The 26,202-nt window shown below is 34.9% G+C and overlaps 1 protein-coding gene across 2 annotated transcripts in view; it reads right to left on the reverse strand.

The window, feature by feature from the left end:
- The window catches only part of FBXW7 (F-box and WD repeat domain containing 7), a 214,009-nt gene that overhangs the window by 65,773 nt on the left and 122,034 nt on the right, over nucleotides 1-26,202 (reverse strand). The window contains exons 3-4 of one of the 2 annotated variants that reach the window (XM_014344754.6): nucleotides 25,034-25,083; nucleotides 23,856-24,425 (exon numbers count right to left, since the gene is read on the reverse strand). In XM_014344754.6, the coding sequence (XP_014200240.1) occupies nucleotides 23,856-24,356 (501 nt within the window). In that variant the 5' untranslated portion in view covers nucleotides 24,357-24,425; nucleotides 25,034-25,083. The remainder of the gene's footprint in view (nucleotides 1-23,855; nucleotides 24,426-25,033; nucleotides 25,084-26,202) is intronic. The other variant, XM_034959270.3, reaches the window with a different exon arrangement.

A 26,202-nucleotide genomic window follows, 5' to 3' on the forward strand; every position in this document is an offset into this window, starting at 1 on the left:
TTATCTACCAAATCAGTTTTTAGTCTTCCTAACATCATAGATATCAGAGTATTAAAGTATTTCCCTACCAAGCAATTCACAAATGAACGCAATTCATGGTTGAAGATGGAACAATTTAAACACAGAGGAAAACAATCATAAATCAATAAATTAAACCCTCTGTTTAATGATAAATTATCAAGCTTGTATTAGCAAAAACTGTAAAAAAAAAAAAAAAAATCCAGCAAGCAACATATTACTTTAAATGCAGAAACATAAATACAATTAGATTGGGCATCCAAGAAAAAAAACATGGCATACCTTTTTTTTTTTTTTTTTTTTTTTTTTTTTTTTTTTGAGACTGAGTCTTGCTCTGTTGCCTAGGCTGGAGTGCAGTGGTGCAATGTCGGCTCACTGCAACCTCCGCCTCCCGGGTTCAAGCAATTCTCCTGCCTCAGTCTCCTGAGTAGCTGGGATTACAGGTGCCCACCACCACGCCCAGCTAATTTTTGTTATTTTTAGTAGAGACAGGGTTTTACTATGTTGGCCAGGCTGGTCTCGAACTCCTGACCTTGTGATCCGCCCACCTCGGCCTCCCAAAGTGCTGGGATTACAGGCGTGAGCCACCGCGCCTGGTCAGGATATCTTTTAAAGTTTTAGTATTTTTTTTTAAGCTTTAGTATTCACAAAAGGTATGTCAAATAAATTAAAATGTTTTTATAAGATTAAAATCACATTTAAAATGATTACTAAAAATGTTCTAAAAGATATTTATTTACATGCTCAAAGTGCTCACTCAGATTACAACTTCCAATTATAATGTATTTGAGACATTACATGTATGTAAACATTCAATGGACAACATACTGCACTTCCCTGCTAATTTTCTTCATTTGGGCAACAAGGGCGGCCCCTAACTAAAAGAAATATGCTTGGGTTCTGAAGCAGCACATACAACATACACAAGTGTTATAAAAATGTGACCTGATAATTGGACATTTGCAAAATAAAAGCATTGCATGTACATGCCTATATGCACAGATAGGTAGCATTCTCAAAATAAAAATGCCAGAATACTAGATTATATAAGGTATTGTAACTGCTCTGATTTATGGAATCAACATCTCAATGTTAGACATTTAAGCTGTTTTATATTCCAGTTATTTCCAAAAATTTTGCTGAAAATACATTATAAATTAAAAAGTAAAACACAGAAAACCAACCAAAACAAGTGCTAATAAATTATAAGTTGACAGATGACAAAACCATCCCATGGTACACCAGAAACTCCAAGATTCAGGAACCTTAACTATTTAATGTCTTGCAGTACAATTACCTGGAGTTTATACTTCAGATTTCTACAAAAAGGAGGCTAAATATTTAATAGATATAGACTATCTGACTTCTCTTCAGATGATTGAGATTAAGTCCCTTGCAGGTTTAAGAGTATATTACATCTCTAAATCAACAGAATGAAAAGACAACCTACAGAATGGGAGAAAATATTTGCAAACTATGCTTCCAACAGGGGGCTGATACGCAGAATTGACAGGCAACTCAACAACAAAAACCAAATAACTTCATTAAAAAGTGGGCAAAGAACATGAATAAATACTTCTCAAAAGAAGACATACATATTTTTTCATGCCTACAAGCATGAAAAAATGTTCAACATCATTAATTATCAAAGAAATGCAAAGTAAAACCACAATGAGATCTCATCTCACACCATTCAGAATGGCTATTATTAAAAAGACAAAAAATAATAGATGTTGGCGAGGATGTGGAGAAAAAGAAATGCTTATACGGTGTTGGTGGGAATGCAAATTAGTACAATCTCTATGGAAAACAGTATGGAGATTTCTCAGAGAACTAATAATAGAACTATCATTTGATCCAGCAATCCCACTACTGGGCATCTACCCAAAAGAAAAGAAATCATTATTTTAAAGATGCCCAAGAATTTAGTTGGTGATTATAATAGTTATAACTTTAAGTCAACTATGATAACTAACCCACATATATATATGTGTACACACACACACAAATGGAATACTATTCAGCTATAAAAAAGAATGAAATGTCTTTTGCAGCAACATGGATGGAATTGGAGGTGATTCTTCAGTGAAACAACACAGAAACAGAAAGTCAAATACCACGTTTCACTTACAAGTGAAAGCTAAGTAAAGTGTACACATGAACATGGAGTGTGTAGTAATAGATATTAAGAGACTCAGAAGGGTGACATGCAGGGAGGATGCTGAGAGATGAGAAATCACTTAACGGGTACAATGTATACTATTTGGGTGACAGGTACACTAAAGGCCCAAATTTCACCACTATGTGATATATCCATGTAAAAAAAACTAGAGTACCCCTTAAATTTATACCAAAAAAAAGTATATTACAGCTCTAATAATATTACATATATGGCCTTCTTGTAAGAAGGTTCAATTTGGTGAGCTTTCCTTTATTATAGTTTAGTGAACAATATAGCTAGTTTATAAAATATATTGAAATAAAATGCATTGTTTCAATTCTTTTGTGTCTGCCTTCTTTTACAAAAGGCATGTATGCCTGTGCTCTAAATGTTTTTGTATAGTAATAAGAAAACATTTTTATTGGAAAGAAGCTACAGGCATAATGATTTTTAAAGAAATTTTTAAAAGATGAAATTCAAGAAAAATAACCTCAGGATTTTTCTGATTCCATATTATACTATAATAATATGTGTGTGTGTTTATATATTTTTTTCCTCTCCTACCTACTGTAGTGGTCTAAACACTAGCATATAGAGTATATTTGACTTTTTTTTTTTTAATGAGTAAACTTTGGATTTTATTTCTATTATTTGTGCCTAAGAACTTTAGTTGTTAAAATACTTTTCCTCATCCTTTCATTAAGCATTTTAAAAAGTACTTAAGATAAAACAAAAATCCAACTATCCCACTGAATTTTCTAAGTATTTCAGAAATGCCCAGTATGAAGTCTTCAATGACTTAACATAACCTGTCTCATGATTAAGCTTAACTCTTACAGGCTGAGCTGGGTTACCCCAGCTGTTAAAATGGCCTTACACAGCTGCTCACCAAGAATTTAGTTCGTGATTATTATAGTTACACCTTTAAGTCAACTATGACAAAAATGACACAGTAATTACAGGTATTTCAGTCATGCAAAAAGCCTCATGTAATGACAGAGTAAGTGATTTAAAGTAATCTAATTTTCCATAATTCTCAAAATAAAATTTAAGTCTAAGAAAGACAATAACTTCTTTAATATCAGTACTTAAGTCCATAAACAGTTTAAACATAACAGTTTAAACTTTCAGTTAAAATAAATTAAACATTACTTACCAATAATATCTTTCTCTTATAAAAATTCTTAAGAGTATTTCAGGCCAGGGAGTCATAATACTAATTATACTAATAATTAGGACTAAGGAAATAATACTAATATTCTTTTAAAATACAGTAAGTAATTGTGTGTTTTTTTGCTACGCAGCTTTAAAAAATTAAGCTATAACGCAGAAGGCTCAACCAAATTGACAGTTCGACAAATTATAAAAATTTATCTTATGAAAAATAAAAAGCTACACTTATGGAAACATAAAAAATCTGAAGGAGTGCTGGTGCTTTAAATAGGTAAAATAGGAGGGGGACATTATTTCCTATACTGTTGAGTTTCTGATGCAATTATAAATAAAAATCAATATATTTTGAGTAAGATAAACATAGTACCATACTTCATTTATATAATTTTCAGTAATGTGCTATGAAAGTATGTGAGATGTATTAATATTAACTGAAAGTACTTCAGCACAGAATTTAAGTATAGAATTAAAGTACAGAAAACAAGTATAAGATTAAGCAATAGAAAATACATATTTAGAACTTAATTCTTGGACGGGCTGACAGTTGATACCACTGGACTTTTACGCTGTCAATATTACATACTCAAAAAAATAACTTTTCTGAAAAATATCAATGTTATTTTTTGTAGCTGAGGTTTAAATTAAGCTGAGAGCCTAAGTTTTCATTCTTTACAATAAGTAAAACACTAACTGGCTATCAAGAAAAATTAAAAACAAAGAAACAAAACTCAATTCCTACTATTCTTTAGTATGCCTGTAATACAAAGATCTTGGGATAGAAAGATAAATAAGTCTAAGGAGACTATCAGAGATCAGTAAGAGATATAAAGGAAGTCTGCAGCTATAGGGCTTAGAAAATACGTACGCATTGTTTCAGACTGGAACAATGATAAGGGGAAGAGATTAAACACTGACAAGAGTTTCTACTAGATCATGCTTTGTATCACTTAATCACCACGCCGAAACCCTGAGGTATCATTATCCTTGTCTACTTGTTACAGACAAAACTAAGGCTCAGAAAGGCTTACAAATTTGCCCAAGGTAACACAGCTGCCAGGTAGTAGAGTTGAGATTTTAACCCTGGCTAATTCCTAAACCTGTGCTTTGTAACAGAACATCTATCCAATTCCACAGATTGTTACATCCTAACTTAGTTGTGTTACTTCCTAAATTAGTTGTTCGGAGACACTTCTTTGTCAGTGTTTCAGATATGTAAGTTTGTCAGATATAAATGAGTTCTAGATAACTGAAATAAAGTATTGTATAAGACATTTACATATTAAATATGGAATGTTTTAATGTGCCTGATTTTTATTAAGCCCAAATTTAAAAAAAGAAACAGGAATAACATCAAAGATATTATGAACTCTTATAGCAAACTGTATTCTCAAAGGTAGTCACAACGCTGTCCCCCATCTTGCATGCTCTTCTTGCAAGGTGTCTCTGAGACTCCTTTCACTAAGAGGGAGAGGCCATGTCCTCTTGCCTTAATAACAGGCCAGACCTTTGTGACTGTTTGGACCATTAGAGATAGTAAAAATGGTATCATGTGACTTCCCAGGCTGAGTCATAAAAAGGAGATTCAGCTTCCACCTTGCTTGCTGGAACACTCACTTGGTAGTCCTGATGTGCTGGCTAAGTAGTACCTTCAGGCCACCATGCTCTGAAGAAGCCCAAACTAGCCCAGGTAAAAAGACTGTATTATATAGAGATGTTAGGAGATGATACGGAAAAAGAATTTCTGGGTCAGCCCTCAGCTGTTCTAGACCCCCACTTTTGCACCTCCAGCCATGATCTGACTGCCACCCAGAGTTAACAATGGCCAGATCAGCCCTCCTCAAATTACAAACCTATAAGAACAATGAGAAATAATAAAATTCTCGTTTGTTATAATCCACAAAGCTTTGACGGTGATTGGTCAGGTGACAATGGATAACCGAGACATCTTATAAAACAAGGAGCTCTAAGTTGGTTTATAGTCATCCTAGTGGAGTGTTAATTTTACAATGTAACAGGAATGGAAAGGATAACAGGTGATTCAAAATGAAAACGTTAAGTGATCATCTTGAGGATGGCAAAATTTTGGGTGACAATTTCCCACCTTGACACTTAATGGAAATGAGGCCTTAGCAAGTTTCTATTTTCATAATAAAACTTTTTAAAGAGTTACTTTGGCTTGAATTTACATCTAAAGTCATTTGATGTTATGACCAAGAAAGGAAAAATCAAACTCACTTTTGGATTTCCTAAAATCATGCTTTTGTCTATATTCCAAGCAAATTCAGATGACAAATAAGGCAAGTATAATAAAGGAGAAAAACAAATTAGGTTTAAGATCTGAAAAGCCCTTTTAGAAGGTGCAGTTGATGTTGCCATGTAAGTACATGTGCCCAGCAAAGCCATTTGTTCCATATTTTCAAAAGAAGGTGAAAAAAATCAATATTTTTGTGTGAACTCTCAAGATTTTCCAATGTTGGCAACAAATTTAAATGTGTTTTAAAAATACATTCAATGGTAAGCTGTCATGATGAAAAGAAAAAGATTTAAATACCTACAAGGCACCATTTTGTAATCTCTATTCTGTTCCCTTCTGAGTAAAGAAGCACAAAAATATAATTAAAATGTAAGATTAGTGATAATCTAACTGATAGAGAATAATGATTCTGTCTTAAAGTTTTAATTTTCTTTTCTATACCAAGTAACAGAGTAAAATGATAATGATGAATAAACCCCAAAACTGAGACACGTGATAAACACTACAGAGGTACCTCAGTATATTTAAGTTTTTCACTCATTAAACCCTAAGACAGATGGCAGCATATCGGTAAAGTACAAACAATTCATTCTAGAAAATTAAACTTATAATGTGGTCTTATATTAATAGAACCAACATCTGTAGCTAAGCAAATGAATAACTGTTGGCACTTACTCCTCAAATTCACCAGTACCTTCTTCATACTTCCATTCCTCATTTGCATCTGATTTCAATAACCAAAAACTGCCATGGAAACCAACCAAGTAATGCATCTCCTAAAAGCAACTGCTATTTCTAAAGCAGAGAAACTACCTTTTGCATCAGCAAAAACCAACTGACAGAAGGACAAGGTACGTTTGAATAAAACAGACCCTTTTCTGGGGAGGGGGAAAGATACAAAAAATTTTTAAACATCATTTTTAAACCTGATCTATGAAAACAATCATCATTCTTCCTGCATTTCATATAATTAGAGGTTAAAGTTTATATGCAAGATGCTACCCTGACAATACTTATTATAAGGAATGAAGTTAATATCCTATGTCAGATACAGCTAGAAGTTACCCTAATAATTTACGAAGTGTTCTCTAAAATGTATCCTAAAGATAATTTTAACCTACCCAAAACTATTGTTCCATTCATAGTGATTGCTTCATTTGTTTATAATCATCTCTTCACTGTGAAAAACTTAGATATTTTCTGTAGTATCAAGCAGTAATTCTAGAATTTCTACAGACGTGCCAAAGAACATCTTCCCTTGCATTTATTCCAGTTTCAGCTATTCAGTTCAAGAACACCCAAATATCATTAAAGAATAAAACTTGCCTTTTCCTCTCTTCTGAACATTTTCATATGAGTACTCAAAGCTCTAAGATTACCAAACTTGACTTGTAGGTTCTTTTACAAATTCCTTCTAAGTTCAGCATTAACAACCAATTAGGGAAAAAATATCTGTCGGGGATCAAGAGTGCTTCATAGTTAGCAGTAACAAAATGTGCAATATCAAACAGCTGAACTATATGCTAAAAGCCATTAATAATGTAGGCAAAAGTCAATGGAATAGTTTCAACCCACCCAAAAGAGCATCTTTGGAACTAAAAATATTTTGCATAGCATTCCTCCCAGCCTGAACTAGTAAGTTAGTTATAGCATAGACTTGTAACATTACAATAATTAACCTTATAATATACCATAGCAAATGCTCATTAAGGATTTGCTATATGCCAGTCATTGTCCTGAGTACTTTGCATACATTACCTCACTGAATCCTCTCAATAACACTATGTGGTAGATGCTACTGCCGTCCCTAAGAAACTCTACAAGGTTAACGGTTTGTGCAAGGTCAAACTGCCATGAAGTGACAGAGCTAGCATTTGAAAATCCCCCCGTAGTTTGACCTTAGAGATCACACTGTACCACTATTCATGAGCATTAATGCATTTGTTATAGATATACTGTTGAGGACATGATCTACTGAGTCACTCAGGAAGTCCTATGTGGGAAATTCCTTTTATGTAATATTAGGAAAGATGCATGGGTGTGCATAAGTGTGTGTGTGTGTGACATATTTTCTCTTCCCCTGAGGACTCAGTACATCGTCAATTTTATCACAGGGCAGCAGAGACAACAAACTACACACCAGTGTTTTGCAAACTTCAGTTTACATGAAAATCAGTTGAGAACTTATTAAAAATGCACATCCCGACCCTGGAGTTTAGTTAAGAAGCTCTTGAGAGTAACCCAGAAATCTGTTATTTTTAAAAAGCACTCCAGATGCTTCTGATGCAGCTGGTCCAAGGTAACACTTTGAAAAATACTGGTGCAGACACTTAAGAGTGGACAACCTATATCCTATTACTAGCTTTCTCCAACTCATCATAACTCAATCCTTACCTCTTCTCATGACCTTGCCCTCATATTCTACACTCCAGTATTGTCCCTGGTTCTGATTTTCATGTACACTTTGTCACTTTATTATATGTATTTTTCCTACATATAGACCACTTCAAATCTCAAATTCCTTGTGGAAGTTGGATACTCATTTCTTTAAAATGAGGTCAATTCATTTGGCAGTTTAATAACTAAAATCAGTACACCAAACTCATAAGGAAAAGTCTGTAGGTCACTGGCTAAAGCACTTAAAAGTGCTATGCATATGCCGCACTTCCACTCCAAACAACCCAATTCCCATTAATGGATCAGCACTGGAGGCAAACTATCGCAATTTTGCAATGGGTGATAAACATTTCTACAGAAGTGCCAAAGAACATCTTCCCTTGCATTTATTTCAGTTTCAGTTATTCAGTTCAAGAATAATAGTCCATTCTTCTTCCCTACATGATGTCTAGTGAAAAATGGGTGGTCTATGGTCAAACCAACCCACGGAAGTGCTTTTGCAAAATCTGGACACCAATATATTTTAAAGATTAAGAAATATCATCTGAAAATCTGAAATTCCAATGAATTTTGAAAAATTCAAAAACATGGCAATATCAAGACCCTCTTTTTAGAGAAGTTTTAGCTCCCTGGCTCTTATATTTAGTCCATTTCATTCATATCAATTAACTTTCTGGACCCTATGGTCCAGAGGGTTTTCTGCTTGAAAATCATTCCAGGTTAGTAAATAAATCATTGATGGAAATTAGTTACAATACAGGTGTATGATATTCTAGAAACATCTCTAGTATTCATATTCATACTAACCTGCTTTTTCCAAACCTCTGACTTCTGGGTGGATAAAAGTGATCTCTTACCCTTTATAAAATAATACATACCCTCAATTCTGCACTTGCCCCCTCCCATTAACCCTTTTAAAATGTAATGCAACTAACAATGAATATATGCATTTAGCATAGTAATCTACTCCCAACATCATCCTTCCCCAACCCCTCCCTACAAGAGCTACTATTAAATTGCGGCATATCTTAGAAAAATAATGGCAATTCTTTGAGTGCTCAGCAATACTGTTAAATGAATCAAGTTTTAACTAGCAAGCCAGTGTTTTCTCCAGACACGTGTTAAAGACACAATAATGGATGTCTTCAATCCATCAATAGCATCTATTATCTCTGCCACTCAAAGAAGGAGTCCATGTGTTTTTCAACATATCCAAATACTGATCTTTTTATTTGATTTACCTTCTTGACCATTTAAGAGTTCAACATGCACCAGCTATATTATGCTAACAATAACTCATTTCATTACCTGTGCAAAAGGATCAGAATTCAAGCTCAGCCTTCAATTACCTAAGCTCATGTCAATCTGCCAATAAATGTGGTTTTCAGAAAATGGCAGTGATCCAGAAAACTAGCAAACACACCACTAAGGCATAAGAAATATTATCAGTTAGAGAATACTGTTTATCATAGCAGTGACTTTAAAATAATTGTAAGTTCATCAATATTCAAGAGGACTAACATCTCGGTAAAATTTAGAACTAAAGATCAAAGTTTTGTCACTCCATTATAGTAACTAATTTGAAGAAATAATTTAAGGTATTAAAATTGGCAAATCAAAGGAGGAGAGACTTAAAAGATGAGATTCTTTTAAGTCTTTAAGAGTGAATTATTGTTCCTTCTTTCTCTTTCACATGACCCTCTTTTATTTTCTCCTCTAGGTGTAAACAGTGTGTTTCCTCTAAGTTCATCATACTAATCTTCCTTCACCAAAAGACAGTGTAAATAGTAGTTAACGAGAAATGTCCTTATTTCTGCCCCCTGAAACATAACACAGAAATTAATAATGAAAAGTGCTAAAGTATATCTAAGGAAGAAATTAAAATTTAGCCAAGGCCCTACTTAGATCTTGAACTTCTTCTCTAGAAGCTATTAAAGATCCAACAGTATACAGCCCATAGGTCATATGTAGCTCAAAGTCAGTTTTTTGGGGCCAGCACAATGTTTTTCTTTTTCTTTTCTTGATATTTCTAAAGACAGAGTCTCACTCTGTCACCGAGGCTAGAGTACTGTAGTACTATCACTGCAGCCTCAAACTCCTGGGCTCAAACCATCCTCTTGCCTCATATTTTTATTCTTTTAACTGAACATTAACACCTTTTGGGGAAGGCATATCTTACGTAGTTCATAAGAGCCTGAACAGTCTTACTGGCTGTTCATGACTCTCTTCACACATTGACATTACCTATTTAAGTTCCTGTAAGTTGTATTTCTCATTTCTTTACCCTAAGCAGCCCAAAAAAAAAAAAAATTGAGGCAGATTAAATCAGTTGTTTAAATATTCTTTACTCCAGGATGATTAGGTGGTTATACCCCACAATATTACTGTCTGTGCTAATACAAGATGACATTTAGACAAGGGAAGTAGCTTCTTTGGAGAGATAATTCTTTTCTCACATACATGCCAAGAAGTACCAGAGCAAATAACAATGAGAGGCCTATTCTTTTTACACGTATATGTTCAGATACTTGAGAAATTTTCTAAAAGCATACTTATACTTCCAAAGCATAGTAAGTCTGCACATACATTTATCCCAAGATACACTCTTTATCACTTTTTGTTGTTACTAAGTAGCAAAATGCTAGTTGTTTGTTAAAAAAAAGCAAAAACAAAAACCCTAGGTATCCCACATATTATCTGACAGTGCACATAATTACTGTTGAGTGTATACTTCAAATTCTGAGCAAGACATACTATACTAAAACACAAAGTAGGAGAGAAAGACAAGCACATATTAAATATATTTAAATATATGGAAAGCTGCTCTATCTATAAGGTGCTATATGGCCCTCTAGTGTTCAGTGAAGAAACAGATAAATTCTTAAGGAATTGTGTGCTTTTGATATGATGTTTCACAGTAAAAAAAATTAATACTTTATAAAATTTTCTATGTTTGCTAAACATACTAATATATGATTTTTACAAAAACCTAAATATTTTATATCTTTTGTGATTTTACATCTTTGTGCTTTCTTTTGAATTACTATCCATATTAGAATATCCAGTGAAAGAATTCTGAAATGTTCTTAAAATTTTTCCCACAAATAATTGTAATGCTAAATGAAAAAAAATAGCATTTCCAAATTAAGAACTAGACAATACTGAATCTAAGGCAAATTTCAAAGAAAAAACAAAAGAATGGGGTCGTGTCTACAAACTAAGTATTTAAACATACCTAATCTCAATTCCCTAACCATATTTTCTTTTCTCTGTATTCTACTTCTGATCCATCCAACTTGATTCTTTTTATCATATTAATTTATAGAAAATAGAGATTAATTAAATACACAAAATTATGTCTCTCAGAAGAGAGGCCAAAGATAGAATTGAGATTTCAGGACAAGAGTCAAAGTAAAAGTAGACCCACAAGCAGAAAAGAATCTCACTAATAAGATTGATAAAATTGTAACCACTGGCCAAATGTTTGAAAAATTGATAATACTGTTTAAAGTTGGTGAAATAATAATTTCAAAAGGAACTTACATTTGTTATTATGTTTAAAATATATATATCTTACATTTACTGTTTATATATTGGGGTTTTGTCAGGACAGAGGTGGGAACTGAAATATAAGCAAGATACAAAACTTATCCCCAGCTTTTTCACTCACTTACTAGCGTTAAGCAATTAACATTTTCAAGCTAAACCTTTAGAAGCTACAGGAGGACTCTGTGAAGATCCTATACTTGGCACCAACATCAATCCTTCAAATGTCAAGGAAAGGTAAATTGCCTATGGCATGGAAATTCTGCAAAGTACCACAGAGTCATCTACTAAACCATTAAGAAATAGGATAGAAGGACTCTTAGCAAACTAGGAATAGAGGGGAGGAACTTTCTCAACTTGATAAAGACTACCTATAAATAGCCTACAGCTAACATCACACTTAAGGATGGAAACTCAAAGCTGTCCTACTAAGATCAGACACAAGGCAAGAATGTCCTCTTTAACCACTGCTTTTCAACATCATAGGGGAAGTCCTAGTTAAAGCACAAAGACAAGAAAAGGAAGTAAAAGATAAAGAGATTAAGAAAGAGGAAATAACACTGTCTTTTTTGGCACATGACATGACCCTCTACATAGAAAATCCTAAAAAATTGACCAAAAAAAAGCAATTATAGCAAGGTTGCAAGATATAAGATTAATATATAATTAAGTCAATTATTTTCCTAAACACCAGCAATGAAAAAGTGAAATCTGAAATGACAAATACAGTATCATTTACATTAGCAGCCCCCTGAAATAAAATATTTAGGGATGAATCTAATAAAATATGTATAAGATCTACATAATGAAAACTATAAAACTCTGATAAAAAAATCAAAGAAGAACTAAATAAATGGAGATATATTCCATGTTCTTGTACAGGAAGACTCAATATTGTCAAGATGTCAGTCCTTGCCAATCTCATCTATAGTTTCAAAGCAATACCAATCAAAATCCCAGCAAGTAACAGATATCAACGAACTGATTCTAAAACTTATATGGAGAGGCAAAAGACCCAGAATAGCCAAAACGATACTGAAGGAGAGGAATGAAGCTGGGAGATAGACACTCTCCAACTTCAAGGCTTACTATAAAGCTACAGTAACCAAGACAGTGTGGTATTGGTGAAAGAATTAAAAGTAGATGAATGGAACAGAATAGAGAGACCAGAATATGGTACAGTGATCTTTGACAATGGAACAAAGGCAGTACAATGGAGAAAAGCTAGTCTTTTCCGCAAATGGTGCTGAACCACCGAACATCCACATGCAAATAAATGAATCTAAACAAAGGCCTTACACCCTTCACAAAATTAACTCAAAATGGATCATAGACATAAATGTAAAGTGCAGAACTATAAAACTCTTAGAAGATAACATAAGAGAAAACCTAAATGGCCTTGGGTATAGAAATGACTTTTTGCTGGGGTAGAGTGGTATGATCTTGGCTCACCACATCCTTGATGTCCCAGGCTCAAGCAATCCTCCAACCTCAGCCTCTCGGGTTGCTAAGATCACAGGAACGCACCACCATGCCTGGCTAATTTTGTGCATTTTTTTTTTTTAAGGAGGAGGTCTCAGTATGTTGCCCAGGCTGGTCTCAAACTCCTGGGCTCAAGCGATCCTCCCACCTCAGCCTGCCAAAGTGCTGGGATTATAGGTGTGAGCCATGGCACCCAGCCGGAAATGACATTTTAGATACAACAATACAATACTAACAGCATGATACATGAAAGAAATAATTCATAAGCTGGACTCTACTAAACTAGGAATGTCTGCTCTCTGAAAGACACTGTCAGGAAAATAAGAACATAAGCCACAGACTGGAAGAAAGTATTTGCAAAATGCACATGGGATAAACGATTGTTATCCAAAATATGCAACAGTAACAGAACAACCTGACTAAAACATGGACAAAAGATCTGGACAGACACCTCACCAAAGAAGATTTACAGGTGGGAAGTAAGCACAGGAAAAGATGGTCAACATCATATATCACTAGGGAACTTCAAATGGTAACAAAGAGATACCATACACACCTATCAGAATGGTCAAAATCCAGAACACTGACAACACTATATGCCACTGAAGATGTGGAGCCATAGGAACTCTCATTCACTGTTGGTGGGAATGCAAAATTATATAGACACTTTGGAAGCCATTTGGCAGTTTCTTACAAAATTAATCATACTGTTAACTTGCAATCCTGGAATCACACTCCTTGGCATTTACGCAAAGGAGTTAAAAACTTAGTCCATGCAAAATCCTGCACACAGATTTTCACAAGCAGCTATATTCATAATTGCAAATTATGTGGAAGCAACCAAGATGTCTTTCACTAGGGAAGTGGATAAACTGTGGTATATCCAAACAATGGAATATTATTCAGTGCTAGAAGGAAATGAGCTATCAAGCTATAAATATACACGAAGGAAAAGTCAATGCATATTACATAAGTGAAAGAAGCCAATCTGAAAGGCTACATACTGTATAATTCCAACTATATGACATTCTGGAAAAAGCAAAACTATGGAGACGGTGAAAGGATCAGTGGCGATGAGAGGCTGGGGAAGAAAGGGATGAATAGGCAGAACACAGGACTTTTAAGGTAGTGAAACCATTCTCTATGGTACTACATTGGTAGATGTGTGTCAATACACATTTGCCCACACCCACAGAGTGCACAACACCAAGAGTGAGACCTTGGTGGAAACTATGGATTCTGGATAATGATATGACAAAGGTAGATTCACTGACTATAACAAATGTACTACTCTGGTAAGGGTGAAGCTGTACATGTGTGCACCAGGGGGCATATGGGAACTCTCTAGGTCTCTCATTCAACTTTGCTGTGAATCTAAAACTATTCTAAAAATTAAAGCTTGTTAATTTAAAAAGACAGAATGGCTAATGCAGGAAGTCTCCAAAAAACATTTCGCAGACCTCAAGGATCAATAATTCAAAGACAAGGTTTCCTTGTAAAGGACGAGTGTATTTCTTCTTACCAGATTGGAGGGATAGAAAAAAAGATAGATATGAAATACTAGGTGAAGGAATGTAGAAATAATTCATGTTAATGGGTCATGTTTCAGTGAAGCAGAGGGGAGTGGGGGAAATTCCCTTTGAGGGGCTGAACAAGTCAATTGTTCAAACAGGTTACCAAATAATAATAAGACTATTATTATCATAATAACTGAAAGAATCAGGAATATAAAAGAAGTATACACACTGACTCCAGCTACACAAAATACATATCCATGTGGTCAATGACTGACAAGTATTATGTAAAAATTTATACACTAATTCTTTGTTGACTAATAATTAGGTTATCAGGGTACCTGATAACACAATAAATATTATTAGGCAATAAAATAAGAAATCAAAGGGCTTAAATAAGAGAGAGGGAGAAAAAAAACTTAATACGATGAGTCACAATAAATATACCACAGTAACAGAGATTTAGTTGAGGCAACATTTGGGGACATGAAAATAAATGTTAGGGTGGTAGCTTTATAGGTTATTTCATCACAGCCCACTCATCCCAAAATTACTAATATTGTTTAACTGAATTTCCAAACGTTAACAAAAGTACAACCAGGACCCAGCATAAGATCTGAGTTCCAATCCCAACTCCACTATTTACCAGCTGACTGATACAAGATTAATTACTTAACCTCTCTTCACATATTTCTCATCTCCATTATGGGGTTAAAGATTAGAAATGACATATTAGGACTGTTAAGATAAATGAGAAAAAATATAAGTATATATACACATTCTGGGAACACATTGAAGGCATTCAGTCTGGAGAAGATCACAGATGAATATGGCAGCAATCTTCTCCTATGAAAAGAGCTGTCACTGCTCTAGGTAGAAGAACAAGGACCAAAGCAAAGTCAGAGATGTCAACATAAAATAAAGAACCCTAACATAAATAACGTCTAAAACTATGAAGATACTTCACATTGCAGTATTCCTTTGTAATGACCTCATTTGTAAGTTCAAGTCTGTTGGTAAAGCCACTGGGCACAGGTTTGGCCTTGGTGATCTCAAAGGTCCACTCCAATGTGGGGTCCGTCTTAGGAGACTTAAAATTAGGACTAAAAACCCTTAACATGTTAAATATATCATTAGTTTGATGAAATGGGGAGTTGGGAATACGGGAAGGGAGGGAAGGGAAAGCACTGATGATTTCCTCATAAAGCAGTGGCCACTTTAGAATTCTGTTTTAAGGCCGGGCACGATGGCTCATGCCTGTAATCCCAGCACTTTGAGAGGCCAAGGCAGGTGGATCACTTGAGGTCAGGAGTTCGAGGCCAGCCTGGCCAACATGGTGAAACCCTGTCTCTACTAAAAATACAAAAATTAGCTGGACGTGGTGGCAAACACTGTAATCTCAGCTACTCAGGAGGCTGAGGCAGGATAATCACTTGAACCTGGGAGGTGGAGGCTGCAGTGAGCTGAGATTGCACCACTGCACTCCAGCCTGGGCAACAGAGCCAGACACCATCTCAAAAAAAAAAAAAAAAAAAAAAGAATTGTGTTTTAAAACGGTAGTCACCAACCTTTTTGGCACCAGAGACAGGTTTCATGAAAGACAATTTTTCCATGGACAGGGGAAGTGGGGGGATGGTTTGGGATGAAACTGTTCCACCTCAGCTCACCACGCATTAGACTCTTGGAAGGAGCATACAACCTAGATCTCTCGCAAGCACAGTTCACAATAGGGTTCGTGCTCCTATTAGAATCTAATGCCACAGCTGATCTGACAGGAGGCGGAGCACAGGCGGTAATGCTCACTCACCTACCGCCCGCCTCCTGCTGTGAGGCCCAGTTCCTAACAGGCCACAGACTGGTACTGGTCCATGGCCTAGGGGTTGGGGACACCCATTTTCAAAAACAGACTCTGAAATTGCTCGGAGAACGGTTTTTATATGAAAAATATTCATGTTTAGAGAGAGCCAAAAGTGCTATCAAGGCTAAAGAACTCTTCAAAGAAAACAATATTAAATAAATATCTTCAAAACAAGAACGGATACTACTATGCTATTACTCTCCTAATAACGTGTTAAGTTGATCTTAGAAAATTGCCAGGGTAACACCTGAGCCCTAGAGATGTGAAGAATCAGTTACACTAGGACTTAAAGAGTTCTGTGCTCTTTCCACTATAAAATGGGGGGTTGGGAATAGGGGAAGGTTTCCACTATATTCAGCTGCATTCTCATGCAGAGATCATGATATAATGACATTTCTTGTGAGGAACATCTTTTTATCCAATCCTCCATTAGGAGCATTATACACCATGTAAGTCATCAAAAAAGACTACATAGAATAATAATTGGTTTCCAGCAGAGAGTTATTTTTCAAATAAAGAGGCATATATGCTTGTTATAACAAAATGGAGAAATTATAAAATGTATTTAAGAAAAAATAACCTTTTATTCAACCACATTCAGAGATAATTCCTAACATTTGGTACAACTTCTGATCTTTTTCTTTGCATATGTATATATGTAGATACATACACACACACATATATAAAAATGTATGTTTGCTTCATAATTAAGATCACACTGTATAGAGTTTTGAATCCTATATTTTAAATAAAATATTTTTAAGCATTTCCTGTTATTAAATATTCTTTCAAATGCGATGTTTAATGGCTGTATGAATTGCCTTCAACTGATTTCTGCATGTTAGCAAAATGATTCCTAAAGTGGGATTTTTAACTTCTCCTCAGGGCAGTCTCAATTTAACGATCTGTACATATACTGAATACCTGAGTCTTAAACTCAATTTTAATGATGTGCCCATTTACAATTTCTAGTCTAGCTTAGGTACATCTTAAGAGGTGAAATGAGGCTGGGGCATGGTGGCTCATACCTGTAATCCCAGCACTTTGGGAGGCCCAGGCAGGAAGATCACCAGAGCTGAGTTTGAGACCAGGGTGGGCAACATAGTAAGACCTTGTCTTTACAGATAATTCAAAAATTAGCCAAGCGTGGTGGTGCCACGGGTGGTCCCAGTTACTCGGGAGGCTGAGGTGGGAGAATTGCTTAAGCCTGGGAGGTGGAGGCTGCAGTGAGCCATGATTATGCCACTGCACTCCATCCAGCCTGGGCAACAAAGCAAGACCTTGTCTTAAAAAAAAAAAAAAAAAAGAGGTGAAATGACAACTGTTCACATTACAGTTTGCCAGTCTTCAATTCTCAACCTGAATTAGGACTGAAAACAAATTTACCAAATTTCTACTGCTCAAAAAAGTGAAGAATTATATGTCAACTTAAGACAAAGCTTACCAAAAATGTCACCAGGTAATACCAAATGAACTGCACCATGAAGAGAAGCAAGAACAGGTTGAAAGGAATTAGATTTTCTAAATCTAGGAACGTATTAAGATAGGGGATTTGGACTTCGATTTGAAGGATATTGCTGGTGGGAAGGAGTATGATTCAAAACAAGTAGAGAGGAGAGGAGATGAAACCAGGTAAAAACTATGGTAAGATATTGGAAGACTTCAAACATTCTCATTTAGGTTTGGCTTTATCAGTGGGAAATGGGGCACCAGATATCTGTATTGAGGTTATTATCTATACAGAGCTAAAAATTCATTTTAAAAAACTCATCCAATTATTCATACTGCCAACTCATTGTCAAGGACGTGGCATTATAGCCTGATGCAAACAGAAGCCCAAGCAAAAATGCTCTTAACGTTTTTAAACACTGACCCTCCAATTTTTATCTTACAATTGCCTGGCAGGTAAGAAAAAGAGAGACTAAGTGATCAAGTCTGTTAAATTATTCAGCAGGCCCAGACTCAGATGATAAGAAAAAGTCAAGCCACTTTTCTATCCACTGACCAGAAGATGGGACTATTGAGAGGGAAAAGATAACCTGGGGAGGCAAATAAAAACTTGGTTTGGAGAAAGAAACAGTACTTTTAGTTTTCAGTGGACCACTCAGATGATGATGCCCAACAGACAGCTAGAAATGCAAAACTATGGCTAGGGTGAATGATCGGAGCTTGAGAAATAATTTTGGAGTTAACTACCAAAGTGAAAACAATATTCATCATGATCTATTCCTATATCCTTTTTCTTCATACTGTCTTCCCTACCACCAACAAAAACAACATTAAAAATGGATCAGATCATTATAATACACATATGAAACAATTTTCTTGGAAGCATTTTGAAGATAACTATTTGTGATATTTGTGTATACTTCAGTGAAGTTTATCATCTGTATAAAGAACTAATCAATGGAATGCTATAAAACAATTTTAAAATGGTCCATTTGGTGTGAAGATTATTCTTTAGTCTACAATGAAACCTCATAATTAAAATACTTTTTGAGCTGGGCCGCTGGTCCACGCCTGTAATCCCAGCTACACAGGAGGATCTCTTATGCCCAGGGGTTCAAGGTCAGCCTGGGAAACACAGAAAGGCCCCATCTCTTAAATAATTAATAGTAGTAACTGTCATTACCTGCAGTGAATGAGATACAGTTTATCACCAACATTTAGAGCTATTATGGTTTAAAATAATATTAACAAATACATTTAAAACTATATTAACAGGCATTAATTAGAAATTAACCATGAGCTAAAATTCATTTTGGCATCCATATGGAAGATTCATTAAAGCATTTAAATATACAGAAGCTTTAGTTAAAGATTAGAAGAAAGTCTAGAGAAATTGACTTAAATTCTAATGAAAGGAAAGGGTACATATTTTATCAACTAGGGAGATCTGTGGGTAGCATCGGCTTCAAAATTTATGTCTATTTTTATTGAAGATGGGCCTAGCTTATTACAGTACTCTTCTAATCCTCCTATATACCTTTTTAAAAGAATTTATTTCTCTACTTTTTACACTAGAGGGTGATATGATGACTGAATGCTGAAGGTCGTAAAACATATATATAGAGATTGACAACCGCTGAGGGGAATGAAGTTTATTTTGTGGGATTTGGGGTAAGGCACAGGAGACGGAAAAAATGAGGTCACAAGGCCTATATCTGTAAAATATCTGAGTGTCCCAGGCACTATGCTACTTGTTTTACATAAATTATTTCACTTAATCCTTACAAAAACCTTGAGAGGTAGGCATGAGTCTTTATTTTACAGATAAAGTAATAGGTTCACTGAGATTATATACTCATGGTTATACAGTAAGTGGTATAATCAGAATTCAAACTCAGATGTGAAAAGTTCTTATCACTCTAATATGTTAGGGGAAAACCCATCTCACCCATTGTCCCCATTTCTCCCATTTCCATTATCCTCCCCACATGTTTAAAATTGGGCTAAACCAGGCTGAGTCAATGTTTCATTTTTCCTCCTTCACAAAGGTAGGGGACATGGCTATTCATTGGGCCATGTTTACTAGTGGATGTTATTCAAGATGACTGCCTTAAATAGCATTTTTTGCTCTCTGGACATGTCTATACCAAACAGACTTTGAACTTAAGTTGCTTGTCTTGCAGGTAGACTAGGCCAGGGACTTTCTGAAGAAGCTACCATTCTCTAGAACTCTACAACAGAGTGTAACTTAGAGCCCTGTTATATTTCCAGTGTTAGCCACATTATCCTACAAAGCTGCTCAGCAGCTCTGGTCCTAGGAGGTGGTTGGAGAATGGCGGACTAGATACCCTGATTGGTTAATGATCCTATTACCTGATTCCTCTATTGTTCAGAATTTATAGACAAGAAAGGGTCTTATGCCTCTGAACTCCAATACACTAGATGCTTCTCCACACCTCCCCCCACCCTCTATTTATTTATTCTGAAACAGGGTCTTGCTCTGTGGCCCAGATCACTGCAGCCTCAACCTCCTGGGCCCAAATGATCCTCCAACCTCAGCCCCCAAAGTAGCTGGAACCACAGGCGCATGCCATCACACTCAGCTAATTTTTGTATTTTTTGTAGAGACAGGGTTTTGCCATGTTGCCCAGGCTGGTCTCAAGCAATCTGCCCACCTCAGCCTCCCAAAGTGCTGGGATCACAGGTGTGAGCCACCACACCTGGCTATCTTTTATATGTATTTATTTTTTGATAAACATTTATTTCTTATTTGAGGCAAATGGATAAAAACGATTTAATTACTAGGAGGAATCTAACAATCAAGATGGGAAAAAAATAGACTAATTTGAGGTAAGGAAGTTATGTGAGAAGAGAACAGGTGGAAGCCACTAAGATAGATATGGAAGCATCAGAAATTAGTGCTCAAACACACTTCTCTTCATCAAAAGATCAGGATACCAGATCTGGCCTAATAATCATCTCATTTGTTTTTCATGTTAGTAGAAAATTAGTTGATATTCTGCATAAAATATGTCAAAGATTCTTCAATATGAGCTGGGCATATCTTCAGAAAACAAGTTTTAAAAAAAAATATGATAAGGATGTTGAGAACGAGAGTTAAAACTGAAGAGACAGACATTTGTATCTGGAGAAGCAAGATTTAGAGGAATAGCCAGCACACAACCTCTGCTTTAAAAGCATGTTTTATGGATTCAAGAGAGTATGACCTCTATAAAAATTTTTAACAGCGTCATTTGTTCCTGATTACTTTAGCCTTGAGCTGTAAAATCTTCAATAATGTTTTGTTAAGTGCCACAAAGAAAAGTAGTTAACTGAGCCCTCTGTCCTTTCTATAGGGTAGCTCTGATCACTTCAAATGGGACATAGTATCAGAAAATCATCACATGGCAGAGTCTCTGACTATGTTGGAAATCTTGTTCAGTGATGTTTGTCAAATTCAACCATAGGGGGCAGCATAGCACGTGGAAAGAGAAAGGGGTTTTTTGCTATTAGGCAAATCAGGATTAAAATCTCTCATCACGTAGTGTAATCTGGGGTGGATCATTCGGCCTCTCTGCAACTTTTGTTTATGTATCTGTTGTAGGATCTTTCAAACAGTGTGAGCTTAATAAATAGCAATTCTTGACTACCACTTCCCTTGACTTTTAACATTAAGACAATATGGAATTTTAAACATATATTGCTTGCCATAAGGCTCCCAAAAGAACAAACCTTTAGTGACAAGGGGGGAAAAACTGTCCTCAGAGTGTTGACAGTTTTCAGAATGCTTTCAAAGAATAAAGCAATGCAAGGAAGAATTAAAAATCTTTTTTTCTCATTAATATATTTGCTTATGCAGCATATTTAGGGATGATGGGTAAAATTCAGTCTAGCTGTCTACAGGGTTTGTTTATGAGAATGCCAAAAAATAAAACTTGAAAGGTATCCTGAGTAAAATTTGTAGAAAGCTAATCCTATGTTAACATTTAAAATGGGGTTTCATTTCTTATGCCTCTACTCTCAAAAGTCAAAGTTTAAGAAGACTTGAATGAAACTATGGTCTAGGGTAACATCTGTAGAAGTGTCTTAACTTTATAATGATCAAGAATTTAAAGCTCTTCCAAAATAAAGTACTTGAACTAGTGAGAGCTTCTATTTATTGTATTAAAACATGTATACACGGAGAATACTGACATTTTCTTTTTAGGCGAAGCAGTACTAAGTGACTTTTTTTAATGCTGTTGAAAGTGCTCTGGGAATACTCTGGCAGAAGGGTTTCAGGAATGCACAAAAAGGAAAACATTTAGAAAAATTTCAGACTGAAATCTTACTTGTAGAAGGGTATCACTGTCCTGGCAATCAAATAGCTTTGTATTTTTCATGCCATACTTATGAAGGCAGATCATCTCATGATCAACAATATATCAAAAACTATACATACACACTTATATAATAAATGCATACACACATCTATACTGTACATGTGTATATACATAAATGCATACACACATCTATTCCTGCTATGGTTAGAGCCCAGTCCATTCTTGTTATCTTATATGTACAGGACAATAATTGTTATTCATGATTCAGAATCGCTAGAAAAAAACTAACAAATTCAGTATACTTTGTTTTTAAAGAGGTAATCATCATACACAAAATTTTACATCTTGAAGGTAAAGAAAAGATAAAGCACCTGTCAAACTTGTGAACTGGAAGGTTTCCTACAGAATATAAGGATGACTTTTCCTTTTGGAATAAGATGATGTTTTGTCTAACTAGCTTTTTTTGCTTTTAATTTAAAGTGCAGCAGAAATCAGCAATAACTCTGCATTGTTCCGCAAGGCTTAGTTTTGATTGAACCTCTTTCTGAAATAAGTTAGTGCAATTGGACCTTAAGTATTAAACCCCTATTCCTCTAACTGAACCCTCAGGAAAAAAAGAGATGTTAAAACTCCCTTTTGATATAGCAACCTTGAAGAAGAGGATCAAGACTAGGGGGGCAAAAGGGAGGAATGACACTATAAAAGGTCTGAGCCTTAACAAAGCGGTGCTATAGTTGTTAGCGGTAGAGCCATCTGGCTGAGATCCAAAGCTACTGCTTCAACATCTTGAGACAGGGATGGTACAATGGATGAAAAATCACTACTTGATGTCACGTCCTTCTTAGATCATGCCAGCTAAATAAAATCTGACTTGCAGATAGGCTAGGTAAATTAGGGCCAAACACATTTTAGAAAGTTAAGGTTTTACAAGCAGATGTAAAACATGATTTAGCATTTCAATTATTATTAATCCAAGTGTGTAAGATACTTCATTCCAAGTCAAGTTAGGTTAAACGATATGATGTTAAATCAGTTTGTATATTGTTTATGGCCTAAAATCACTGTAAAATGTAAGAAATAAGCAAGTAGGAGTAAGAGGATGAACTACCACAGACATTATGTTAATGTCTATAAAACAAGTATATTCAAGTTAAAATGTTCCTTTCCAAAATATAGTTTAACTTGTAAGTCTACTCTACATGAATATTCATTATTTCTAATTCTCAAATGATAAATAACTAGAACTAATTTGAGGCAACTTCTGAGTAATTTATGCCTTAGAGTGACACTTGTGAATAGCCCACTCTAGCAGCTGCATTTTGTAAATAAAAAGTTTCTTCATTACTTGATTTACACAAATCATGTTTCACCCGAAACCTCTACACCCCACACAAGCTACTAATCCCTGCCCGGGACGCAAGGTTTAGACGAAAATTTGATGTTAATAATTTTTCATAGTAATAGGCTCAATTACTTTCCCTCCATTTGTACTCAGATTGTCCCATTATCAGTATTTCTACTTGTAACACTTTCCATTACCTTCTGTAAGACAAAAAACTAGTTCACTTTATTATTACATAAGATTAATTTTTAGTAATACAAAGACTGTGAGGAAAGTTTCATTACAATTAAAATAGATATGTAAAGTTTCTCAGGTTAACAATACATTGAATATACTCACTTTTGTTGTTTTTGTATAGAATGGGGAGGAGAGTTGGTGAACAGGCAGGTCCACAATACTACTGGAGTTCGTGACACTGTTAGTATGTGTATGTTCATCTTCTCTGCTACTATCATCAGACTGATCAAAATCGTCACTCTCCTGGTCCATCTCCTCCTCCTCCTCATCCTCCTCATCTTGTTCACCAGCATGTTCTTCATCTTCCTCTTGTTCTTCTTGGTTTCCTGAGGAGTCCTCATCTACCGAAATAAATCTATTATTGTTTTCTTCCAACTGTCCTTGCTGGGAATCATTTTGGCCTCCAGGTCTAGGTTCTACTCCAACAACTTCACCATTCCTTGCAGTGTGCTCCTCCTCTTGTTGTCTGAGTTGCTGTTGCTGTTCCTCTTCTACCACACGATTCATCTGTTCTTCATCTACCTGGCTTGAGGAAGGGTTACCTCTCAGAGAGCCTCCAGTTCGTCGTCTTTTGCTGCCCACAGAGAGCAGTTCCTGATTCATTTCCAAAAGCCAGCTTGCTACCTCTTGGACCTTGGCTAGACTATCAGAAGATGCAAAGGTTTTCACATTCTGCAGGGGAAAATAGGGGAAAAAACAAGATTTGTACAATCTATATTATGTTCTACTTTCATGTTATATGTCTACATTCTAAATATCATTAATGATTGCAAAAAAGTATTGATGCCACCAAGGCATTAAAATGTTCTTTAGTAAACAATATAGAACATTTCAATTTTAAAAGTTATAAGACTTTATAAAGACATGCACAAAAACCATAGTAAACAACATTAATCCCTTTTAATAATTTTTAGCATAAAGATTTATAGTTTAATTCCTTTGACCAATAAAACATAATATTTCAAGCAAATAAAACAATTTTAATTTTACATCAGTAGTTCATAGACTATATCCTATATAAAACTTCCACAAAATTTTAAGAAGTGTATCAAAAAAAATTTTCAGTGTTCAGTTAAATTTGGGAAATGCTGAGGTAAATCGGATTAAAAGGCTTTTTACCCTGGGTATTTCCCAAACTTTTCTGATCACAGAATCTTGCCTTCAAACACAGTTTTCTAGCAGGTAACAATTATAATCATTATTATTTTAATTTTTTTACAAATGACTGGACAGAAAATGAACAAAAAATTTATTTTAAAAAAAAGTTCATAAGTTCATACCCTCTGACCCAGTAACTCCACTTCTGGCAATCTATCCTAAGGAAGTAATCCTAAAACAGAAAAAAAAATTTATACAGAGGATGCTCACTGCAGTTTATCCACGAAAGCAAAAAATAAAGATAAAAATAAATGTAAATAAAAATGAAAATAAAAATCCAAATGTTCAATATAAAGGAATCTATGAGATGGGATATATATGGTGTAATCCCTAAACATGATGTTCATAAAATATTTTTAAAAACATGGATGTTATATTATGCTAAGGGGAAAATGCTGGAAATTATGATTATAGTATGATTTTTAAACTGTATGAAGACTAGAAGACAACATTTCAAAATAAACTGCATCTTAGGCAGTGGTATTACTGATGCTTTAAACTTACTTCTTTTTATCATATTTCTCAATTTTTATATATCAAGCATGTTTGCATTTATGTTTTTTAACCTAGGCTCTAGAATTTTATCTGATACAGCATCTTTTCATGATATTCATTCTTACATTTTATCCTTTGCTGGTATCTATATGGACATCTTTGAAGTCAGATAAAATGCCAACATATTGTGCACACACAAGAAATTATGCACCCGTGATCTAAAACTTGAAACTGCTAACAAATGAAGTATTGTCAATTCTAGTCTTTTTCAGAGAAAACCTTTAGTATGATTTACAACAGTGTATCATAAAACACAAACATCAACAAACAGAAGCCCATATCCTAAAATTTGAGGAAGGTCTTTTATTTCTTCCTACCATAATACAAAATGTCAAGATATATCAAATATTAATATATAACTTATTATTTTATCGGTAACTGATGTGACTGAACTTGAGTTCAGTAAAATAAAATCTGATGGCTAACAAACAACATTAAGTTGCATGGTTTTCTTGGCAACTGGACATGATGGGAATAGAAATGATTCAAGGTCAGGAAGAATACTAATAAAAGAAATAGAATTTTAAATTGAAAATGTTCCTCACTTTGCAGGCAAGGTAATCAAGGCTCAAAATGATTTAGTAAATTTCTCAAGATTACTAGCTTCAAGTAAAGCAGGGACAAGAATTTAACACCCAACTGAGTCTTCTTCCATGCACCTTAAAGTAACTACATAAAATCCTGAAAGAATATTATTCTCTAACACTGATACTGCCTTCTTTTCCAAAACTAGAAT

This window comes from Pan paniscus, chromosome 3 (assembly GCF_029289425.2).
Source record: "Pan paniscus chromosome 3, NHGRI_mPanPan1-v2.0_pri, whole genome shotgun sequence".
NCBI classification, from domain to species: domain Eukaryota; kingdom Metazoa; phylum Chordata; class Mammalia; order Primates; family Hominidae; genus Pan; species Pan paniscus.